The sequence below is a fragment of the Lontra canadensis genome, unplaced genomic scaffold, assembly GCF_010015895.1.
Source record: "Lontra canadensis isolate GAN:19392208 unplaced genomic scaffold, GSC_riverotter_1.0 scaffold180, whole genome shotgun sequence".
NCBI lineage: Eukaryota > Metazoa > Chordata > Mammalia > Carnivora > Mustelidae > Lontra > Lontra canadensis.
In genome coordinates, this window is record NW_022631174.1 from 637,688 (window position 1) to 661,755 (window position 24,068).

The window sequence follows — 24,068 nt, forward strand, 5'->3', positions numbered from 1 at the left end:
GCTTTTTTATTTTCCTTGTACTTCGCTTGTCAGGTTTTGATATCAAGGTGTTATCCCAGCCTCATAAAATTGCTGAGGAGATTCTGAACCTTTGAATTCGTTTGTATACACCACAGGGACTTACTGTTCCTTAAAGGTTTGCTAAAACTCATCCTTGAAATCTCTGGGCTTCCTGGGGGTTTTTTTGGGGGGGGTGGGGGGGTGGGATAGCTTTGGCTATCAATTCAGTTTATTTAACAGTGAATATTTAGGTTTTCTACTCCTTATTGAGTCAATTTCGGTCATTTATGTTTTTCTATATAATTATCCAACAGTGCAGTGACATAGTATGGGTTTTGGTATTCTCTTAGGACTTAACCTGTACTTATAATCACACCCCTCCCTTCAGTGACTTAACATGATCTGTTTGTATCTTTTCTCTGTTTTCCATAATCAGACCTTGATGGGGGTGTACCTATTTTATTAATCTTTCCAGAGAAAATTTTTGGCTTTGTCGTCTCCATTCCTTTTTATTGTTGCTTTCTACTTCACTAGCCTTGTTCATTGTCTTTTTTATTTCCTTCCTTTGTATTTCCTTTGGGTTTTTTTTTTTTTTCCTGCTGCTCTTTTTCTAACTTCTTGACCCGCATGCTTACACAGTTAATCTATCTTCTTTTTTACAAATGCATTTTAAACTATCCATCTTTCTAACTACCACTTGAACTGCATCTCACAAAATTCTGGGTGGTATTTTCACTGTCATTCAGTTCTAAATATTTTGTCAGTTCTTTTGTGATTTCCTCTTTAGTCCGTAAGTTATTTAAAGGGTCGCCTTCTTTTTTTTTTTTAGCTTTCTAAATGTTCTCTTCCTTCAGTAATTGTTGATTTCTCACTTAATCTTCCCAAGTTCAGAGAACATAATCTGTATGTTAATTATTTTAGATCAGTTAATGTACTACACAGACATTTTTCATGTTCCATGTGGGCTTAAAAACAATGTATTGTTTTGTTTCATTTTGTTGAGTTCAGGAATGTATGTTACAAGATCAGATTTGTTAACTGTATTGTTCAAATCTTCTACATACTTACAATTATCTGCTTATTCCATCGTGTCTGAAAGATATTACTAAACTCTCCTACTATAACTGAGGATTTGTCTATTACATTCCTATCTGTTTCCGCCTGTCTGAATCCAATACCATATTACTAAGTATAGCTCCATGACTGTTAGATCTTCAAGGTGGACTGTTCTCTATCATCATGGGGGCCGAGCCTTCTGTGGGTCCAGTAAAGGGCATTTTTCTCCACCCAGGTAAGGAACAGATTCAGAAACAAAAAAATTAAGAGCAAGGTGATTAGAAGTCAAAGTAACTCCTTCGTTCCTGATAAAAGTCACCCACTTTAGTGTACAGATGAAATGGGTCTTCTAACTAAACCCCAGGATTGTCCTTCAGGTCCCAGGTGCTGCCAGGCAAGAGGCAAGCCTCCTCTGGAGGGGGTTGGCTCAGGTGGGGCCTCCAGCACAGAGGAGTGGAGGGTATATGCTGTGGGCAGCCAATTCCAATAGGAAAAACAGAAAGGGCTACATATGTCAAGTTCTTGCTCCCTAACCCACCGATCAGAGAAGGCAGAGAGAGTCAGGGGTGTTAACACAGAAGTATTCCTTCCATACAGGAGGAAATATCAAGAGTGGGGAGAAGTTATTTCCAAGCTACAAAGGAATATACTCCCTTTACCCTTACTAATTCTTTGTTCCTGAAATTCTATTTTGTGTAATATTATTGTTGCTATACCACCTGGAAGCATTGGTTAGGATTTTCCCAGCGTATATTTTCCATTTCTTTTATTTGAAATCTTTCAACATTATTTTTCTCTAGGTATGTATCTTATAAGAAGAATAGAGCTATAAACCCTATGATCCAGTAATCGCATTACTGGGTTATTTACCCCCAAAAAATACAAAAACACTAATTCAAAGGGATGCACCCCTATGTTTATTGTAGCATTATTTACAAAAGCCAAGTTACGGAAACAGCCCAAGTGTCCACTGATAGATGAATGTATAAAGAATCTGTGCAATGGGATATTACTCAGCCATGAAAAGGATGAAATCTTGCCATTTGCAATGACATGGTTGGAGCTAGAGAGCATAATGCTAAGTGAAATAAGCCAAAGAAAGGCAAATAACATATGATCTCACTCATATGTAGAATTTAAGAAACAAAACAAATGAGCAAAGGGAAAGAGAGAGAGAGAGACAAACCAAGAAACAGACACTTAACTCCAGAGAACAAACTGATGGTGAACAGAGGGGGCGTGGGGGGAAGAATGGGGGGAAATAGGTGATGGGGATTAAGGAGTGCACTTGTCGTGATGAGCACTGAGTAATGGAAGGAATTGTTGAGTAACTATATTATACTCTTGAAACTAACATTACACAGTATATTCACAATACTGGAATTAAAACAAACTTAATTTTTAAAAAGAATGGCAAAGGTGGGAGGAAGAATATAGCTGTAAATTTAGTTCAGTTTTAGTCTGCTAGTCTGGTATATTCATATGGTAAATTAATCTATTTAAATTTATTGTGATTACTAATATATTTGGAATTATATCTATTATTTTATGTTTTCTATTATTCTGTGCTTTCTTTCCTTTTTAAAACTCCTCCTTTCCTGCCCTCAGTTTAATTTAATAAAAAAAATTCTCCTTATCCTTCTGCTAGTTTGAGCTGCAGATTATATGTCTATAACTTCCAATACACATTTTTATACATTTTTCTAACAAACTCTAAACTTACCTTGCTGTGTCTCTTCTGAGGAGGGAAGAGGAAATAGTAACTCAGTGAACTCTTCCCTCCCTATGGTCCTTCCTACTTCTGTCCTTCCAATCATCCTTCCCACTTCCTAGTGAACTCTTCCCTCCCTATCATCCTTCCTACCTCCAGCAACCCTCAGTTTGTTTCCTATGATTAAAAGTCTCATGGGGGGCGCCTGGGTGGCTCAGTCGTTAAGCGTCTGCCTTTGGCTCAGGTCATGATCCCAGGGTCCTGGGATCAAGCCCCACATCGGGCTCCCTGCTTGGCAGGAAGTCTGCTTCTCCCTCTCCCACTCCTTCTGCTTGTGTTCCCTCTCTCGCTGTGTCTGTTTCTGTCAAATAAATAAATAAAATCATTTTTTTAAGTCTCTTATGGTTTGTCTCCCTCTCTGATTCTGTCTTATTTTTTTTCCTCTCTTCCCCTATGATCCTGTTTTGTTTCTTAAATTCCACATGAGATCATATGATAATTGTCTTATTTTGATGACATTTCACTTAGCTCTAGTTCCATCCACGTCGTTCCAAGTCAAGCCTCTTTTTAAACACACAAAAACTAATTCTTTTTCCCTCCTCAGTAATTAAATTTATCAACACAGTTGACCTATTTCTTGCCACTTTATTTTTTTTAAGATTTATTTATTTTGAGAGAGAGAAAGAGTATGCGCACACATGAGCGAAAGGAGCAGAGGGAGAAAGAATCCTAAGCAGTAGAGTCTTCCTCGCTGATCACAGAGCCTGACATGGGACTCAAGTCCATGACTCTGACCTGAGCCAAAACCAAGAGTCATACACTTAACCAACTGCGCCACCCAGGCACCCTTGCCACTTTTTAACATCTTTTCATCTGGTTTCTCTTTTCTTCTGGCTGAAGTACATCTTTTAGTAATTCTTTCAGGGATAGCCTGAAATTCTCTTGTCTGAAAACAGTTTGACTTTGTGTTTGCAGAGAGCTTCTCTGGGTATAGAATTTTAGGTTAAAGGATTCTTTCTGTTCCTCTTTCCTTTCTTTCTTTCCTCCAACATTTTAAAGACACTGTCCTATTGTCCCATGGCTGATAAGAAGCCTGCTCTCAGCCAGGTTGTCATCACTTCATAGAGGAGTGTCTTTATTCTTAGGAAGCTTTAAAAATGTTCTCTTTCCCTTAGACGTTCTAATGCTTCACTTCAATGTGTCCAGTAGTACTTCTTTGTTTTAAAATCATGCTCAGCACCACAGTGTGGTGCTATCTTCCATTCTGAAATATTCCCAGCCATTATTTCTTTTCTTTTTTTTAAAGATTTTATTTATTTGATAGAGAAAGAGAGAGATCACAGGCAGAGAGGCAGGCAGAGAGAGAGAGGGAAGCAGACTCTCTGCTGAGCCGAGAGTATGATGCGGGGGCTCCATCCCAGGACCCTGAGATCATGACCTGAGCCAAAGGCAGAGGCTTAACCCACTGAGCCATCCAGGTGCCCCACCAGCCATTATTTCTTTAGATATCTCTTCCCCACTGATTTTCTCCTCTTCCCTCTGAGACTCTACAACAAAAGCTATCAGTCTATTATCCACACATATTCTTTCTTTTTCACGTATTTCCTCACTTTATCTGCACTGTACTCTGACTGAATTCTTTGAGACTATGTTCCAATGCATGGATTCACGCCTTAATTCCAAACCGATTATATGAGACTAGATTTTATCCCATGTATTGAGGTTTTCAATTTCAACTGTTTTATTTCCCATAATTCCAACTGTTTTCATTTTGTACCCATGTGTATCCATTCTTGATTCATCCACTCATTCAATATATCATAATTTATTATCCCTTTTACAGTTGCTATTATCTCCTTCAGATATTAAGTATATTTAAGTCATTTGAAAGTATACCATTATTTGCATTTCATTAGCAGTGAAACCAGTTCATTTGTTGATATTTTCAGCTTTTTTTTTTTTTAAGATTATTTATTTATTCATTTTAGAGTGAGCGCATGTGAGAGCACCAGCAGAGGGAGAGAGAAGCCCAGGATCCTGGGATCACGACCTGAACTAAAGGCAGACACAACCAACTGAGCTACCTGGGTACCCCTCAGCTGTCTTTCTTAATGTCAATTTTCCCTGGGTGTTTTGGAAGTTTCCATCCATTTTTCTCTATCCTCAGTGCAAGGCACTCTGATCCACTTCCCATCAGAACTGGTTGCAAACACCTTATGCAACCTGGTGGCCTGTCTAATCACATAACAGCTGACCCTTCACAGCAGGCTGTCACTTCCTGCTTCCTGCTTCTGGCCTTGCCTTCCCTCCAAGACATTCCCCTTACTCTAGCCAGTGATCATTCTACAGTGCAAATCATATCATGACATTCCCCTTTCAGGAGCTCTCCTCTGGCTCATAAAAGAAAATCTAAGTTCCTAGACATGGTCCAGAGAGGATTTCGTTTTTCCTTGCCTCTCCAGCATGACCTCTCAACCTTATGTACACTCACACAGACACACACACAGACACACACTCCACATTCAAGCTCTTATAAACTTCTTTCTGTTCTCCCATCCATCTATCTTTGGATCACCGTCACTAGACTAAAATAATCCATGTCCATAAGAAGACGATAAGTGAGAATGAGAACAGGAGTAAGAATACCTAATCCATATTGAATGTTTTCTGTAGCCAAGTAACAAGAGATGAGCTAATTCCTTACATTAGTTCCATCCCTGGACAAAGTCTGGCATGTATTAAGCCCTGATTGAACAAGACTTTATCTTCTATGAATAGATGATAGCCCTTTTTGTTACACTGATTGCTTTTTTTCCCTCAAATTCTACTTTTTCATATTAATACCACCAACTGTGCTACCTTTTTATATTTGCGATAACTTTTTCTCAACACTTTTCTTTGTTGAGTTACTTTCTTTAGTAAACTTAGTTACTTTCTTCAATAAAATACAGATACATTGATTGATTGATTAGTGGGGTGGGGGGAGGATGAAGGGATGACTCAAACTGAGAATCTTTGCTATTTAATAGTGGAATTTCCCTCATTTATATTTATTATATGTCACATGTACTCAGACTTCCATTTTATTTATTTATGGTTCTTTATTTCCTATCTTCTTTTACATATAAATGTTTTCTTTATCTTCCTTTATTTTGGAAGGTTTTCATTCTACCAGTGATTTTATATCCATGAAATACTACATTTTCATCAAAATATGTTCAGCTTTTAGTTCTCTTTCACTCATTTTGTCTGATACTAGGTGAATCATTTTGATCTGCAGAGTTAAATCTTCAATCAGCTAAAGAACATCAATTATCCACATGTTTAATTCCTGCTCCCTGTCCTCCCTATTCATTACAATTTTGCTCATCATTTTAGAGTTGTGTTTTCCTCTGAATTATGTGAAAGCCTCTCAAACTTGCTCTCAATATTACTAACTGGGTTTTCCACAAACTAGACTCTGCTCTTTAGTGCTTCTAAAACCATTTAAAATTCTTTTGACCACTTTCAGTTTTCTTATATTCTTTCCTTAATTTAACCAGCAATTTTTCATCTCATTCTGCTGTCCTATTTTATCTTTTGTCTTTTCTTTCATACAGTTTTGTTTTGTTTTTTTTTTCTGGAAGTTTGCTGAAAATACAAAGTTAATAGACATCTAAATTTTACTTGGCTTTCTGTAGTAAATCCTTCCTAAAATTTGGTCATTTCCCTACCTTCTAAATACTAGGTTATGCTTTTTTCAATGCAGAATCTTTTCTTTCAGTAACCTGTGAGGGTTTTTTTCCCTACTTCTTCTTTATATCTAAGCTTGAAAAAGAAGAAATCTTTGTTGATGATTGAATGTTATTCATTTCCAGTAGTGGATAAACTCCTCTTGGCTACTCTCATAGCACACACAGAGGCTGTCAGAATACTCTTCTCGGATTTTAAGCTGGAGAGCTGGTTCTCTTAAAACACCAGTTAAATAATCTAGAAGCCTACAGGGAATGAGGAAGATGCCGGGACAAGAGTCGCTGCCAGCGAGGGAGTTTCGCCTCTGTATAATTTCTTCTTTGTGTCTGGTAAAGCTTCTAAAGCTGTAGGGCCAATTTTTTTATGTCTGGTTTTCAATCCGGCCTGGCCATCACCCCAAGTACATGATATGATTGTCCAACTTCCTAGCTGGTGTATGGCTTCTCCCTGCCACCCTACTCACTGGTTTTCTATTTCGGAAAGCCACACTTGAGCTTGCCCTTGGGCTCCCCAGGGGATCGATTTTAAATGCTGGTGACCCAAAACAAAAAAGTGGTTCCATGTGGAAAGAGTCCTGACTCCCCCAGAACCTCCAATTTCATATATTCCCATGCTACATTGCTATCTAAGGAAGGTGAGCTGGATTTTAACTCTCAGTGTTGTCCACATTATAGTCCTAACTGCCCTGTAAATTATTTCTTAAAATATTCAAAGTGTGTGTTGTGTTCCTGACATCTTTCTCTAATTTTCAGTTCTGAAGCAGCATTTCAGATAGGATATAATATTAGAAAAAAGGAGTTAGAACCTTGTGTTCAATTGTCATCTTACTCAGAAATCTGATTTTACTAAGAAAAGAAATAATTTTCCTTACAGAGATTCACCTAGCTTGAAATCCTATTTGGAGATGGGGATCCACATATTACTCCCTCAAAAAAATTTGCTCTAACAATTTAGTTACTACCTTCTCCTTGCCTTGCAAATATGATTTTGCTAGCCAAGTAAACCTCAGTAAAGAAAACTGTTTCCTTTCTTAATAAAAAACCAAGATTGGACGGGTGCTGGCAACATCCTTGTACCCTGCCCTCCCCCACACACACACCTCCCCCACAGCACAGATATGTGCCCCTGCTCCCTCCCGTATTTTATCTCAAAATCTGGGCAGACAAAAAATGTTATTGCTTTTTCCAAACACCATCAAGGACTTCCAATTAGATTCAACAACTATAGACTGGGAGCTTAACAGGTTCATAGCACTTCGCTGAGCACTAACATGTGGCCTCCCAGGCTTTTCCACCAGCCCACCAGGGACAGAGATAAACAAGATACAGCCTCTCTGTGTTCCCACAGCATCCTGTGCCTATCGCTAAAATAATACCTGTGACACATACTAAAATCCTCTGTTTTTTCTCTCCCATTAGACCAGAAGCCTTTAGAAAACAGATCTCCACTCAGTCATCATTGCATCTCCAGCCCTCATGATGCTTCCTGGTGCAAAGGAGGTTTTACAAAACATGTTAGTGGAACAAAACGGACACCAGGTCTCACTCCTGCCCTTGAACCAAGAGAGATACCCTGGCTTAGCTATAAAACGGTGCTCCCGCTGGGAACACTTTTCCATCCCGAGGAGCCCAGCACACACAGAGAAGCTTCAGGACATATCTTCATGATGGGACGCGCACCACAGGCAGTGTTCTAGCAAACCCTCTCCCAGGACGACTTGGAATGAGCCAGCTCAAGTTTCTCTTCCCAACTCCTTCAGAGCCACGGTCCCCACACGACAGAAAGGCAGGTGGGGGTTGGTCTAGGTGACCTTGAGACTAGGATACCCCTCTAACTCCCACAGTCCACTGGCTGACAGAAACACCTGGTCTCTTGGCCTGGCAGCCAGAACGGAGCCCCGGGACTCCAGTCAGTGGGCTCCCCGCCAGCACACCCAGACCAGACTGGTCAGACGGGTATTTCTGGGTCCCTGCCACTAGAGGCGTGGCCTCCAAAGGCACAGCAGCCCCACCTGAGAATGACCCGAAGGTACTCGATGCCCTCCGCCTCCTCACACTTGATGGACAGGAGCAAGTTCCCCAAACTGCTGCCAGTACAGTAAAAGTTTAGGTGATCCTAGAAACAGAAATCAGGTATTAGTAGGCAGGAGGGGACCTTCCAGACATGGCCCCCCAAATCCCCTCCTTCCCCAGGAGCAAGAAGCCCCACAGCAGCGAGGAGGAAAGACGAGGATGCTTCTGCTATGGCTGCTGCTGAGGAGGAGGAAGAGGAGGGGAGGAGGACAAGGAGGAAGGAGCAAGATCACAGGAATAGATTCCAACAGTCGTTGGGGTGCGCCAGGCAATGGACTAAGGACTTAAGGCACATTGACTCCTTTAATCTTAACCACAACTTCATGGGGGAGATGACATCATCATCCCCATTTCACACAGAAGTAAGCCAGTTAAGTAACTGCCCAGGGTCACACAACCAGGAAGGGACAGATCCAGCACTCAAGTCCACCTTGAATGCTAATGCTCAAACTCTTCTCCAAGGACCCCACCCATCCACCTCCTTGCTCCCAGGGGGTAGCCCTCACTGATTCAGACCATTTGCAGGAATAAAGCTAGGAGGCCCCCGGCTCCTCCACCCATGAGGAGCTAGGAGGTCCTCTGGACAGCGGGTCTCTCTAAGGCTCAGGGAGCCTACCGCAGACCTGCCGTATCAGCGTGGGGCCCTGGAGTCTGAATTGGACCATGCAGATGAGACTCTGCGAAACTGCCTCAGGCTAGAGACTTCCAGAACCTGCCCTCGGGAACCAGGCAAGTCTGAAGAGCAGAATGTATTTAGAGAAATGCGACTGTCACTTATAAGCAATCAGAGGCTCACACTGCATCATCCAGAACAAGTGCCCTGGGGACTGCTGGAGTGAGGACAGGCGAGACTGGACGACTTACATGGAGACAAAGACTTCCAAGGTGTAAGAACACATTTTCTCCTTCACCCTCCTTCACCCGCCAACACTACCCATCCCATCACCTCCGAGAACATCTGCTGGGAGCGGTGCCTCCAAGGACCCATCTCTCTGAGCCCTCCTGACTTCTGCACACCCGTCCCCCAACCCAGGAGTAGCACTAATCAGACTTTCCCAGGATGGCAGGACAGCAGCAGGGCCTAGGGAGGGGGAAGGCCACGGAAGGAGGAGAGACAGAGACAGGGATGCTGGAGGAGGCCGGCCCAGGCGGGTTTCCCTCCCCGCCCTCAACTGCTTTGGCGTGGGGCCCTCAGCCTCACCTTCCCCAGGAAGTGCCTGCGGTAGGCCCTGGCTTCGCCCTTGCACTCGAGCTTATAGCCAAATGTGCTGGGACTGAGACTGTCCTCTTCCTCCTCCTCACAGATGCTGCTGCCAAGGGAGGTCGGCGTCCCCACATTCTCTGGGTCCTCGATCCAATAGCCCCCAAACTGGGGCAGGACAATCAAGGGGTACGGGCCTCCCTTCTCCACAACCTGAGGCAAGAGAGAAGGTCTTACACTGAGGCCTGCCCTGGCTTTACAGGGGGAAGGGACAGGAAGGTTGCAGGTGGTATATACCCCCCACCTTTGAACTGCTCCAAGGTGAAGACCCCTGTATTTGAGGCCAGATACAGTAACACAAACCCCAAATTTAAGCCCAACAACATCTGCCAGCTTCACCGACGCTGGACCAGAGTTACAAGGCTTCGAGAAGCACCCCATCTGAATACAACAAAACTGAGGCCACAGAGCTACAGTCTCAGGCCTGAGGTCCTCTCCCACATCGTGTGGAGCAGGGACCATCAGCACCACCAGCTCGCCCAGCCCTACCCCAGAGATGAGACCCAGGGCAGGCCACAGTGGGGCCAGGGGGCTCCTACCTCATCAATGCTGGGGTACGGGATGTAGTCATCCTGCAAGACAATCAGACAAGGCTGCCGTTAGCCCCAGCAGCGCTTGTGAAGTTTGAAGGTTACTTCCATTCCCCTCTCCCAGGCCGGGGGGTTGAGGGTGCCTGTCAGGCTACGCCAGAGCTTTGAGAGCATCAAAGAGAATAACACCAGATCAAGAACAGCAGAGATGCTCTGGGACCTGGCCTCCCTTGATGCTTCCCCAGACTGACAGACCCGGAGCACAAACCTGCCTAGCTAGAGACTCATAGCTAGAGACTCGGTACATAAAGGCTATGAATTTCACACCTTTCCTGACATCAGCTTCACCCCTTAGGAAGCTTTAACAGGAAGATGACCCCTGATCCCTTCAGGCAAGGGAGCTGACCTCTAAGTGATGAGCTGCCCAGCCCCCAACCCCAGGCCTCGGGATAGGAAACTGAAGCTGAGAGCTGCTGGAGCCCAAAGCCTGATGCCATGAAATGCCATGTGCAGTTCGTTTGCAGAAGCAGGTACAGAAGGGCTGGGTTGAGCCATAGGCCTTAGGTCTCACCCGAGGCTTCCACCCCAGGCCACTGTAAGGCTGCCCTGAAGGCATCAAGCCAGAGCCTTCCTACTGCCCACTGTGCACCCGTGGACACGGGCACACCCACTTAAGGAGCTCTTGGTGAAAGGCAGATGGCAGCCTACAGACCCCAGCATGCCAACCGTCCCCATGCCGGGCCCACCAGGCTCCCTCCCACCTCATCCACACAGCCCACCTTGTTCTTCTGGGGGCCCGGCTTCTGCTCTTCAAGCTTGATCCCCTGTGGAGACAAGGAAAAGAGGATCCATGGGAAAGAAAAGGTCATAAAACAGGGGGCAAATGGAGGGTTCCCTTGGGATTCTCAAGCACCTGCCTTGATAGGGTTGGTAATAACAATGACAGCGGATATGTGCCAGGTGCTTACACATCACATGCCTTGTCATATTCAGTCCTCACGGCAGCTCCAAGTAAGGCAGGAGGAGAGGCAGGGAAGAGCCCAGACTTAAGCGAGATCACGAGGGCTCAAGTCCCAATACTGCCACTTACAACCCTGGGCAAGTCCCAAACCTCTGTGGCTCAGTGTTCCCATCTGCAAAATGGGAATGGTAGTAGCAGCTACTGCTGGAGTCAAGGTTAAACGCTGAGGATGCATTCAGCCCTTGAAAGAGTGACTGGTTTTGCTTTGGTCATTATCACCAGGCAGAAGTATCATCCTGCCACTGAAGTCTCTCTCTGCCAGGCCCTTAGAACCAGGAGGTGAGGGGCAAGGATGGGAACCCATGTCTGAATGGTGTTGAAGCCAGCACTCTGGACCCAGTGCCTCCACAGCTCCTCTCTCTCACTGGGGTGAAAACCCACAGGTGACAGGCGGGGGGCCTGGGGCTCATTCGCTTCTGGGAAGCAGTGCCTTGGCCAGTGTTCCTATGGTCAAGGTCTGACTTAACTGGGTTTTTTTCAAGAGGGGAGCACATGAGTAGATTAAATAAGTGAGTACATTAAGTAAGACTGAATAAATTAAATAAGGGTATAAAGTGGTGGGACAACTAGGAGAGAAAACCACCCTAATCATAACATGGGGATTTTAAGCTTCCTCAGCAACTTCCCACTGTTGTCTCCTATGAAGCCCTTGGCACATTTATACCAAAGGGAAACTGAGGCACAGGGAGCAGACTGCTTCTCAGATTTCACAGCTAGTGAGTGGCAGGGCCTGGATTTGAAGCCAGGCTGTCCGTCCAAGTGCACTATCTTATCCCACAGGCCCTTGAGCCCAGGGCTCCTGCCCACTGGCTGGATTTAGACTTCAGTATCTCCGGACTTCTCCAGGCTGAGTCACTCTGCAGCATTGCTCAGGAGGGTGTGGGAGGACCCCTCCCACTGGACAGGTGCTCCTCTCCCCACACGGGGAGATAACCACCTGGGTGGCCCAGCAGATCCTGTCCAGGGAAGCAAACTGGGCAGATGGGGAAGGGGGTGATGTCAGGAGTTTGTTTTATTTGTCCTGCATTAGTCACCCATACCTGGGAACAGCCCCTGGGCAGAAAAGCAAACCTCCTCCCTTCCCCTTCCCTCCCTGACAACAGAGCCACGCCCAGCTCTGGGCCCTCTCCCCTCCGTGGGTCTGCCTTTGCAATCAGCATTGTCATCATCCCCCTTTTTCCCTACCATGAAGAAACTGAGGACCAGAGAGCTAAAGCCACTTGACCAAGGACACTCAGCTAGACAGTGTCAGGGTTAAAACTTGGAACCCAGGACCAAATGGACCCAAAGCTTGTCTACTTAGTCCACGTTGCTTCATAGAGATTATGCCCTCTTCCAATTCCTCCACTCTCAGATAGGGAGTCAGGAGCCCCAGATCTGAGTTTCAGCTCACCATGACTCACAGAGCACTTGATGCCTCTGAGACTCAGTGTCCACAGCCACAGCCTTGGAAGCGGTGGCACCCACACCCAAGCACGGGATGTGGCCACACCATGCCACCTGCTTCACTCCCAGTATTTCCCCATATGTAAGGTTTTGTCCATCAGAGGAGCTGGAACTGTGGGCCTCTTGGAGGCCAGGGAAGTTTTTCAGTCCCTGGCCGTCTCAACAGAGATGGAATGGGCAGACCCTTGGAGGTCCGCTGCTACAAACATACAGAGGGAGCCTAGACGCCAGACCCCCGCCCTCAAGAGGGTCGCAATCTGGTTGAGAAGTCAAGCCCAGCAGTGTAGTAACAGAAGCAATGGAGGCCAGTTAAGTGAGGCTGAATTATGTGCTCAAACAGAGAGCTCTTTGTGGGGGGGCTGGGGTCTCCAGATGGGGGTGAGGGACTGGTGGGTTGTGGGAACAAATGAAGAGAAGGCCAGGGAAGCCGCAAATCCCCCGCCAGCTTCCCCGAAAGCTGGGATTTCGAGGGCTCAGGGTGAAAATCCCCGCTTTACTCCAGGCAGCTGAGCACGTAATTACACGCCAGCTCCCACCACTTGCTGTCAAAGCGCATGCCAATCCTCTTTCCATAACCTGACCAAGGTCCCTAAATGTCTATAAAGTTAGTGTGCAGTCCACACACTGCTGGGCCCAGAGGAGGCTCTTAGTCACTTGTTCGTGACAATGGCACAACCGTTAGCAGCAGGATTCTTCCCTCCAATGGTTTCTGAACTTCCCCAGGGCTAGGGAGACCTGGCTTCCCTGTGCACACCTCAGGAGCTCCCCCTGCACCTCAGGACCCTATCTGCCTCTCCTCTTGCGCCTCCAGACCATTGCCACAGAGCCTTCCTTCCTTCCTTGAGCTGGTACCATCTACTTAGGGCAAACAGCTTCATAACGGCTAAGACTTCTGGCTCGGAAACTGCTTGCTACCCATGAGCGCTTGAGTGCTTTAAGCAAGACCTCTGTGCCTCAGTTTTCTTACCTGTGAAAAGGGGACATTGGCGATAATAGAGCTGCTTCCTATGGGTTTCACCAGGAAGAAAGGGGATAACACTTGCAAGTGTCTGAGCTGAGAAAAGTGCTTAAAATACATGTGCTAGGGACACCTGGGTGGCTCAATCGGTGAAGCGTCTGCCTTTAGCTCAGGTCATGATCCTAGGATCCTGGGATCAAGTCTCTCACCGGGGTGAGGGGAGGATTCCTTGCTCAGCAGAGAGCTTGCTTCTCCCTCTGCCTCTGCCTCTGCCTGCCACTCTCCTGTTTATGTTTGCTCACTCTCTCTCTCTCTGATAAATAAATAAATAAAATCTTTAAAAAAAAAAAATACTTGTGCTGTTGGGGCACCTGGCTGGCTCAGTCAGTTAAGCGTCCAACTCTTGATTTCGGCTCAGGTCATGATCTCAGGGCCGTGGGATCAAGCCCTGCACTGGGCTCCATGCTCAACACACAGTCTGCTTTCGATATTCTCTCTTCCTCTCCTACCTCTGCCCCTCCCCATCCTTTCACTCCCACTAAATAAATAAAATCTTAAAAAAAAAAATACATGTGCTCTTGTCCACATCGTCTTCTCATCCTTCCCACTTACATCAGTTAAGGCTTCCGGATGCACCACCCCACCCCCATACTCCACAGGGCAGTAGTTCTTACCTATGAGCCCTGGCCCCTTGGTGAGGGGTGATTAGAAAGGCCCCCAAATCCATTTTGAACACTGATTTTTCCGCAGTGCCTAGCAAGTATTGACATATATTATTTTATCCCAACAACTCTGTAAGTGGGTATTTAAAATTATTATTTAGAGGGGCTGTGGCATAATTTGTAATAATCAATATTTTGGTCTTCACCCCATTCCTGGCACAGAGTTCCTAAAATAGACGCTTCACCGATTGAGCCACCCAGGTGTCCCTAGCACATGTATTTTGAATTTCCTAAGCGATGAGAGCAATGGGAGCGTTTGGAAGCATCTTTTGTTATAATCCTTCATCTTTTGTACTTGGTTCCTGAAACAGCTCCAGGGCCATAAAGGTGAAAGCTCCAAAGTTATTCCTTTGTTAAAGAGGTGCCTTCTGGGACACCGCTGAGGACGAGCTGGATGCCCAGGGAACCGACCACTATTAGAGGGTTGGAAGGTGCAGTCCCACCCCTCCAACCTCCCGGGAGTTTGAACCAATCATGCCTAAGTACTGAAGCCTCCATAAAAAAACAAATGATAGGCTCAGAGAGCTTGAGTTGGTGAGTACATGGCGGTGCAGGGAGACAGGTGCATCCTGAGGTCGAGGAAGCTCTTCCCCTCCCTCCACACACCTGGCTCCCTGCAACTCTTCCATCTGGCTGTTCCTGAATCATATCCCTTTATAGTAAATTGATAATCCAGTAAGTAAACTGTTCTGAGTTCTGTGAGCCACTCTAGCAAACTAACCGAACCTGAGCAGGGGGTCAGGGGAACCTCAAATCTATAGCCTGTTGGTCAGAAACACAGGTGATAACGGACTAATGACTGGCGTCGAAAGTGGAGAGGAGGCGACCTGTGGGGCAGAGCCCTTGCCCTGTGGGATCAGAAGTCAGAATGGAGTTGACTGTAGGACACCCAGCTGGTGTCACAGAATTGCTTGGTGGGGGAAAAACCACCACACATTTGGTGTCGGAGGGAGGTGAAAATAGTGCTGTGAGTAGACAGAAAACAGGAGCCAGAGGCTCAGAAAAGGGAAGGAACTTGTGCTAGCGAGTGTTAGGTGCGGGTTTGACCTCTAGTGGGTCTCTCCCCCTCCGTTCTGCCTCCCAGATACAAGATGACCTCCCCTTTTAGAAAGGGCTTTCTTTTTCAGACTTTCTTTCCCACCCATTCCAGGAACAATGGACCATTTCAAGCCCTCCCCACATCTGTGGGGGTATACCCACATCTGCTCTGCTGGAGGGGTTCTGCTTTCTGTCTTCTCCCCATCTTCAGGCAGGAGCCTTCCCAGAATCCTCGGTGCCACTCAACACAAAAAATGGCCTGAGGTAGTCCCAGCCATCAGGCTGGCGGTTCACTCTTCTCTGCCCCTCCCTCCAAGGCTCCCATGTTCTGCCTGGTTTTGTTGCCTGCACGGTCACTGCAGCACGCCCACCCCCCAACCCAGGGCTTGGCCTCCCCACTTTGGGATGCTCACCTGCATTTTCTCCAGCATCTCGAAGAACTCCGCCGACTGAAAGACACAAAGAGGTTGCATCAGCTTGGAGGTCTGCTGAGAAAATCTCCTCGCCAATTTTCTGCAGGCCTAGCCCAGGGCTTCCCCGGAGACAAGAGTCATTTGAATCAGAAGGTAATTTGATTTTGCCTTTGCAGGGCTGGCGGGCCAGAACACCCCCTAACAGAAGAAAAAATTACATGCGCCCAAGCTGGCAAATGGCCCTGGGGAGAGCAGGCACTCAGTCTCTGTCAAGAGAGAGGAGCCTGTGGAGCCCCAGGGAAAAGTCAAGTTCCCTAAAACACCTGTCAACCCTTGGATTCAGTCTCCAGGAGGAGTCCTGTTTGGGATGTTTTTCATCCCAACGGTGGGCTTAAGGTGTCCAACACAAGTAGTTTCCCAAACTTTTGTGGCCACACGGCCCTCCTGTCTCCAACCTCACTTAGAACTCCAACATATAAAACCAGTAGAAGCAGAGCCCCTCTGGCCAGAGCAGCCATGAGGCTTGAGCTCCTACGGTGCCCATCCCGGTCCCCTGTCCCCAAGGCAGCTCTTTGGGACCCTAGAGGTTGTGAGCAAAGCCTGGAAACCACTGAAGTGGAGCCTCCAGGGACCTGGACAGATTATTCGAAAAATCTCCAACTATGAAAGTCCAAACGTTTAACCTGCTTTGGCACCCTCCTTGTAAACTCCAGGTAAATTCAAAAAGCAGAAAAAGGAAATGGAACAGAGGGGTGAGGGGCCAGAAGCTCTACCCTAACAAAACCCACGCAGAGATCTCTCAGCAGTTTCCCCACTTCCCCTTCCATAAAAATAGCTACACTTTCTTGCCTTAGCATCACTGCCCACATCTGGGCCCTGGCAAGCCATGAGTTAATGAGCACCCAGAACACAGTCCTAAGATGAATAGGAAAGGAAAGAAAGCAGTGATGATGAAAAACAAGGAGGTCCTTGTCACTTCATGTGGAGGAAGAGCGTCCCTCCCTTCCTCTGCAGTCAGCAATGGGCCAGAATTACCTAGAGACCCCTGCCCACAGAATTCCCAGAGAAAGCCACCATGGGAAGGATCTTTGTGGAGTCCCCTGGCTTCAAATGAGCACCCTTCAGGCCACAGTTGGCCTTTTGGAGGCAACAGTCTCTGACCCCCAGCAGTTCGGCTCTCAGAGTCTGGAAACCCCCTGTGGGAATGTACAGCATGGAAGACAAGCTTCAGGCCCCCACATCGAGCATCCTTAACCAGAAGCAGCCGAGAAACACACGACTCCTGAACCTATCTTTCCCACTGGCTCTGTGCACCCTTACCAACTCCAGTCTCCAGGAGACCAAGATTCCTAGACAGAAAGAATTTATACAAATCAATAGGGCTAGAAAGATGAGCAGGAAGAGGACAAAAGGGCAGAAACAATCAACAATTACACACGCAGACATCTGACCCAGTGATTACATTTCTAGGGATCTGTGCTATAAGCACGCTTCCGTGTGAGCAAAAGGATGGACGTTCCCTGAAGCAGCATTTCGTTACAGTGAGCTACGTTCGGATAGTATGAACAACTGGGTCCCATTAAATTAAATGGCTTGGATGAAATGGACAATTTCTAGCAACACACAAACTACCAATGATGACTCTAAGAAATGGAAAATCTAAAAAGATCTATAATAAATAAAGAAACTGAATTAGTAATCAAGAAGCTACACAAGGAAAAGCCCAGGTCCAGATGGCTTCAGCTGTGAATTCTGCCATTAAAGAAGAATTAATACTAGTTCCTCAGAAACTTCAGTAGTGCCTGCATGGCTCAATGGGTTAAGCCTCTGCCTTCGGCTCAGGTCATGATCTCAGGGTCCTGGGATCAAGCCCCGTACCGCACCGCGTTGTCATTGGGCTCTCTGCTCAGCAGGGAGCCTGCTTCCCTCTCTCTCTCTGCCTGCCTCTCTGCTTACTTGCGACCTCTCTGTCAAATAAATAAATAAAATCTTTTTTTAAAAAAACATCTTAAAATAGGAGAAGGAACACTTCCCAACTTATTATAGGAGGCTAGCATTACCCCCACAACAAAACCAAAGACATCATAAGAAAACTACAGACCTATATAGCTTACGAATACTCAAAAACACCAGCAAACCAAATCCAACAATGTATAAAAAGAATTACACATTGTGACCTGGTGAGATTTATTATGGTAAAGTTGGTTTATGCAAAAATCCATGCCTATAATACACCAGACAAACAGAATAAAAACAAAAACCATATTGTCAATTCAACAGACATAAAGAAAGCATCTGACAAAACTCCAAACCCTTCTTGATTAGAAATTAGGGGGGGGGGACTAGATAGAAGGGAAGTCCCTCAACATGAAAAAGGGCAGCTACAAAAAACCACACGTGGGGCACCTGGGTGGCTCAGTGGGTTAAAGCCTCTGCCTTCGGCTCGGGTCATGATCCCAGGGCCCTGAGATCAAACCCCACATCGGGCTCTCTGCTTAGCAGGGAGCCTGCTTCCTCCTCTCTCTCTCTCTGCCTGCCTCTCTGCCTACTTGTGATCTCTGTCTGCCAAATAAATAAAATCTTTAAAAAATAAATAAATAAAAATAAACACACACACGTAATAATATTCTTAATAATGGAAAACTAGTGCTGCCTGGGTGGCTCAGTGGGTTAAGCCTCTGACTTCAGCTCAGGTCATGATCCCAGGGTCCTGGGATTGAGCCCCCGCATTGGGCTCTCTGCTCAGCGGGGAGCCTGCTTTCCTCTCTCTCTGCCTGCCTCTCTGGCTACTTGTGATCTCTCTCTCTGCCAAATAAATAAATAAAATCTTTTTAAAAAATAATAATGGAAAACTAGATACTTTGTCCACAAAATAAGGAATAAAACTAGCCACTCTCATCATTTCTATTTATCACTGTGCTAGATGTTCTAGCCAGAACAGTAAGGAAAAAGAAAAAGAAAAAAAAAACTATTATAAAAGGCTTCAAACTGGAAAGAAAGAAGCGAAAGTATCTCCATTCACAGATGACATGATTGTGTATATAGAAAATACTAAAGGGGCACCTGGTTAGCTCAGTCAGTGACTCTTGATTTCAGCTCAGATCATGATCTCAGGGTGAGGAGATCAAGCCTGTGTGATCTCAGCACACCATCTGCTTGAGATTGTCTCCCTGTTCCCACCCCCTACCGACAATCTCTAAATTAATTAATTAATTAAATTTTTCAAAAAGAAAATACTAAGGAATTCACTAAGAAAACTATTGAAACTAATATAATAAATGAGTTCAGTAACCAACCTAACTGTAAGAGCTAAAATTTAAAAACTCTTAGAAGAAAACACAGGAGTAAGTCTTTATGACGTTGCATTTGGCAATGGATTCTTAGATAGAACACCCAAAGCATGAGGACCACCAGCAAAAAAAAACACAATAAATTAGACTTCACCAAAAGTAAAAACTACTGTGCTTCGATGGACACTGTCAAGTAAGCAAAAAGACAATCTCACAGAATAGAAGAAATATTTGCAAATCATCTATCTAATAAGGGACTTGTATCTAGAATAAAAGTTTCTTACAACTCAATAATAAAAATAATTTTTTAAGATTTTTTTTATTTTAGAGAGCGAGTGTGTGCACAAGTGGGGCTGGGGCAGAGGGAAAGAGAGAGGGAGCAGACTCCAAGCTGAGCAGAGCCCAACATGGCGCTAGATCCCAGGACCCCAAGATCAAGACCTGAGCTGAAACCAAGAACTGGAGGCTTACCAACTGAGCCACACATGTGCCCCAATAATGTAAAAATGAGAAAGGGATTTGAATAGGCATTTTTCCAAAGAAGATATACAAATGGACAATAAGCTCATGCAAAGACACTCAATATCATTAGTCATTGGGAAACGTCAACCAAAACCATCCTGAGAAACACTTTCCAGGCATGAGAATGGCCATAACCAAACAGAAATAAGAGCAAGTGTTGGCAAGAACGTGGAGAAATTGGAGGCCTCACACACCGCTAGTGAGAATGCAAAATGGGGCACCCACTGTGGAAATAAGTTTGGCGGGTCCTCAAAAAGTTCACCATTGAGCCACCATTTGACCCAGGAATTCCACTCCGAGGTATGTAACCCAAGAGAAATGAAAACACATGGCCACCAGAAAAACTCACACACCAACATTCACAGCAGCCATATTCATAACATCCAAAAAGTAGAAACCACCTAAACAGCCATCAACTCATGAACTAACAAATTCTGGCATATCCACACAGTGGAACAGTATTTAGCCATTAAAAAAAAGAATGATGTGTTTATTCATGCTACACACAACACAGGTAAACCTCGAAAACAGTACGAGAAGCCAGAACACAAGAGGCCACCTATTATGATTCAATCTGTAGGAAATGTTCAGAAAAGGCAAATGTATAGAGACAGAAAGTAGGTCTGTGGTTGCCTAGGACTAAAGGAAATGGGAGATGTGGAGAATGATGGCTAAAGGGTATAGGGTTTCTTGGTTGTTTTTGGTTTGGGTTTTTTTTTTTTTTCATTTTAATACCAGTACAGTTAACATTCAATATTATAATAGTTTCAGGTGTACGAGGGTTTCCTTTTGAGGTGATGAAAATGTTCTAAATTCAATTGTTGTGATGGTTGCACAATTCTGTGACCATACAAAAAAAAATCCTTGAATTATACATTTTAAATTGGTGACCTTGGTACAAAAATTGTATCTCTATAAATCTGTTTCAAACAAATTATGCGGCCATTCAAAAGAAAGCAATAGAGTTACTACTTCCATGAGACACTCTCCAAGATACATTAAGGGGGTGGGGAGAGCAAATTGGAGAACACACAGAATATGATCCCATTTTTACAAAAACAAAACCAAAGGCTGCCTATCTGTATACCGAGAAGAGAGAGTGGGAATAGTAAAGGGGGGTTATGCTTCACATACAGCCTACTTCATAAGCACACAGACCTACACAACTCGCATAACCAAATTTCAAATAAATACATTTTGTAAGGGAAACCAAAATGTGCAAAAGATGTGAACAATTTGCTAAAGGAGAAAAATAAAATGAACATAAAAGACACAGTACATGCCCAACCTCCCTTGTTATTAAAGAAATTATGATAATAAGGCAACATCTTTTATCTGTCAGATTGGCTGAGATTAAAAAGAAAACTTGGTTGGCAAGGATATGGTATTAAGGGTACAGGGACTGTGTAGGTTAAGTGTGTACCGGGTACAATCTTTCTGAAGGGCAATTTGGTGCTCTCTGTCCACAGCTTTAAAAATGTTCACGTATGAGACACCTGGGTGGCTCAGTCAGTTAAGCATCTGCCTCCAGCTCAGGTCATGATCCTGGGGTCCTGGGAGCAAACCCCACATTGAGCTCCCTGCTCAGTGGGGAGTCTGCTTCTTCCTCTGCCTGTCACTCTCCCTGCTTGTGCTCTTCCTCTCTCTCTCTCTCTCTCTCTCTCTCTCTCTGACAAATAAATAAAATCTTTCCCAAAAAATGTTCATGTATTTTGGTCCAATAAACCCACTCTAGGAAATTTACCCTAACGCAGTATTTGGGCAACTATACAGTGATATTTGTTGTGATGTTGTTTACAGGCAAAAAAGTAGGAAACTACCAGTGGCACCTGGTGGGCTCAAGTTGGTTGAGTTCGTTAAGCATTTGTCTTCTCAGGGCTTCCTCCTCAGCAAGGAGTCAGCTTTTCCCTCTCTCTGTGCTCCTCCCCCTGCATGTGGGCTCACACCCACATGTTCTCTCTCTCTCTCCATTCCTCTGTCTCTGTCTCTCTCTCTCTCTCTCTGTCTCTCCCCCTCTCAAATAAATAAAATCTTTAAGGAAAAAAAAAAGTAGAAACAGCCGAAGTACCCACCAGTGAGGGAAAGAGTAAATAATGCATGAGATTATGCCCCTACAAAAAATACTATGAGAGGAGATCTATGCTAATTATACAAAAACAAAGATTCAAAATGCACTGTGAGAAAAATGGAGTTTAGGCGATCCCATTTTTTTCAATTAAATATAAAAATCGGGTTTGTGTGTGTATTTCCTATGTAATATTCATGGATATTGATATACAGATATAGAATATATATGTATATATGTATAGATACAGATGTATAAGTCTGCATGTGAATACACACATCCCTCATCCAGAAAAAAAAATAATAACTTGAAGGATAAATGCCAAAATAAGTTATAGGTTAAGGATAATTTTTTTCCTTTTTGCTTTTCAGTATTTTTCACATTTTCTGTAACAACTATAAATTATTTTTGGAGTAATAGGTTACCCAGCAATAGTTTTTAAGACTTCAACACACAGGGGCTCCTGGGTGGCTCAGTCAGGTAAGCATCTGCCTTCGGCTCAGGTCATGATTCCAGGGTCCTGGGATTGAGCCCCGAATCAGACTTCCCGCTCAGCAGCATGACTACTTCTCCCTCTCACTCTCCTCTGTGCTCTCCCCCTTCTATCAAATAAATAAATAAAATCTTTAAAAAAAAAAAAAAAAGACTTCAACACATAAGTGAAAGCTCTGGCATTGTGTTCTTTGCTTCTCTAAACGCCTGCTCCGGGCCCTTCCCCCATCTTCATCACAAGGTGTCCAGGGACACAATGACGCTGACTTTGGTACCCAAGAATGTCCCTGGATTCAGGCCAATTCACCTCCAGGTCTAACCTTGGCTGTGTGGATTACAGTCTGGGGCCCTCCTGAATCACCCCCATATCCAGCTTACTCTCTGTTACCCATGCAAACTGCCAGTTAAAAAATCCTCTGTATGGGGAAAAAAAAAAAAATCTGTGTGTTCTTAGACAATGCCTTTGTACTATTTAATGTTAACCCCAAATGACTAAGCAACTGCAAGGCATGGGCCGGACACTGGAAGTTCTAGGCAAGGCCCCGATTTTCAGGGCACTTGATCTGCCAGGGCTACGTTACAGCTGCCCAGTGCCCCAGTGTTCAGAGGAGGCCTGAAGCACTTCTGTCTGGAAGGTCAAGTGTATTATTTCTCAATTGCTGTGTAACAAATGACTCCAAAACTTAGTGACTCGAAATTCCCTTGGTTCAGGAATTCAGAGGTGGCTCAGTTGTATGGGTCTAGCTCAGAATTTCTAAGGTGGTTGCTGTCAGGATGGGATCAGGAGCTGCATCATCTGAAGACTTGATTGGGGCTGGGGTGTCTTCTTCCAATGCGGTACACTCACAAGGCCCCATTCCTCAGGACATGGACCTCTCCACAGGCTGCTGGAATGTCCTCAAAATGTCACCCCCTCCCCAGAGTGAATGAGCCAAGAGACAAAGCTATAGTACCTTTTATGACCTCGTCTGTGAAACTGCACACTATCATATCCCCCTCTGTCCTCTTCATTAGAAGCCAGTGTTCACAGGCAGCCCACACACAAGGGGAGGGGAATCGGGTTCCACCTCCCGAGAAGTACCAAAAAATGTGTAAACACATTTTAATACCACCACACCAAGGAAGGCTTCTTGCAAGAAATGGGATCCCACTAGACCTTAAAGGATAAACAGAAATCACTTTGAATGGGGGAGCAGGGGGGCACATTACAGACAATGGTTCCTATATAGACACAGGTGGAAAGATGGAGAAGCATCATGAGTGCTCAATGAAGAGTAAGTGAGTGGATCAACCTGGCAGACACGTCTCTGGGTCAACATCCTGAAGAGGACACTGGAAAGAGAGCCTGGGGTCTAGGCCTGAGAGACTCCACATGCCAGGAATTCAGGTTTAACCTGCAAGGCACAAAGAGCTACAGACACTCATGTCCCGTGGAAGGACACAGGAGGCAACAGAATCCAGTGGTCAAAGCTGGGTTTGGGAAGTAGTCAGCCCACTGCCACCCCCCTGTGTAGCATGAGACACGATACCCAAGGTATCTTTACTCCCTCACCTCAAGGCAGAATCAGCCCTGCCTTTCAGGGGTCGCAGAAGGAAAACTGAGAACATGGACTTGAGAAGTACTGGCCAGGGCATGGTCCACGGCGAGCACTCAGTGCCTTCTGGTAGTTGCTATTTACTGTTAGAAAGCTCATTCTGAAGTGAGCTTTGTCCTACTGGGAGATGGTCTGAAAACTTTA

At 45.1% G+C, this 24,068-nt stretch overlaps 1 protein-coding gene across 7 annotated transcripts in view; it reads right to left on the minus strand.

The window, feature by feature from the left end:
- Window positions 1–24,068, minus strand: part of RAP1GAP2 (RAP1 GTPase activating protein 2) — a 227,838-nt gene that overhangs the window by 38,636 nt on the left and 165,134 nt on the right. For 6 of the 7 annotated variants that reach the window (XM_032846741.1, XM_032846742.1, XM_032846744.1 and 3 more), the window contains 5 exons: window positions 15,961–15,996; window positions 11,142–11,186; window positions 10,372–10,404; window positions 9,773–9,985; window positions 8,511–8,614 (listed from right to left, as the gene is read on the minus strand). In XM_032846741.1, the coding sequence (XP_032702632.1) occupies window positions 8,511–8,614; window positions 9,773–9,985; window positions 10,372–10,404; window positions 11,142–11,186; window positions 15,961–15,996 (431 nt within the window). The remainder of the gene's footprint in view (window positions 1–8,510; window positions 8,615–9,772; window positions 9,986–10,371; window positions 10,405–11,141; window positions 11,187–15,960; window positions 15,997–24,068) is intronic. The other variant, XM_032846746.1, reaches the window with a different exon arrangement.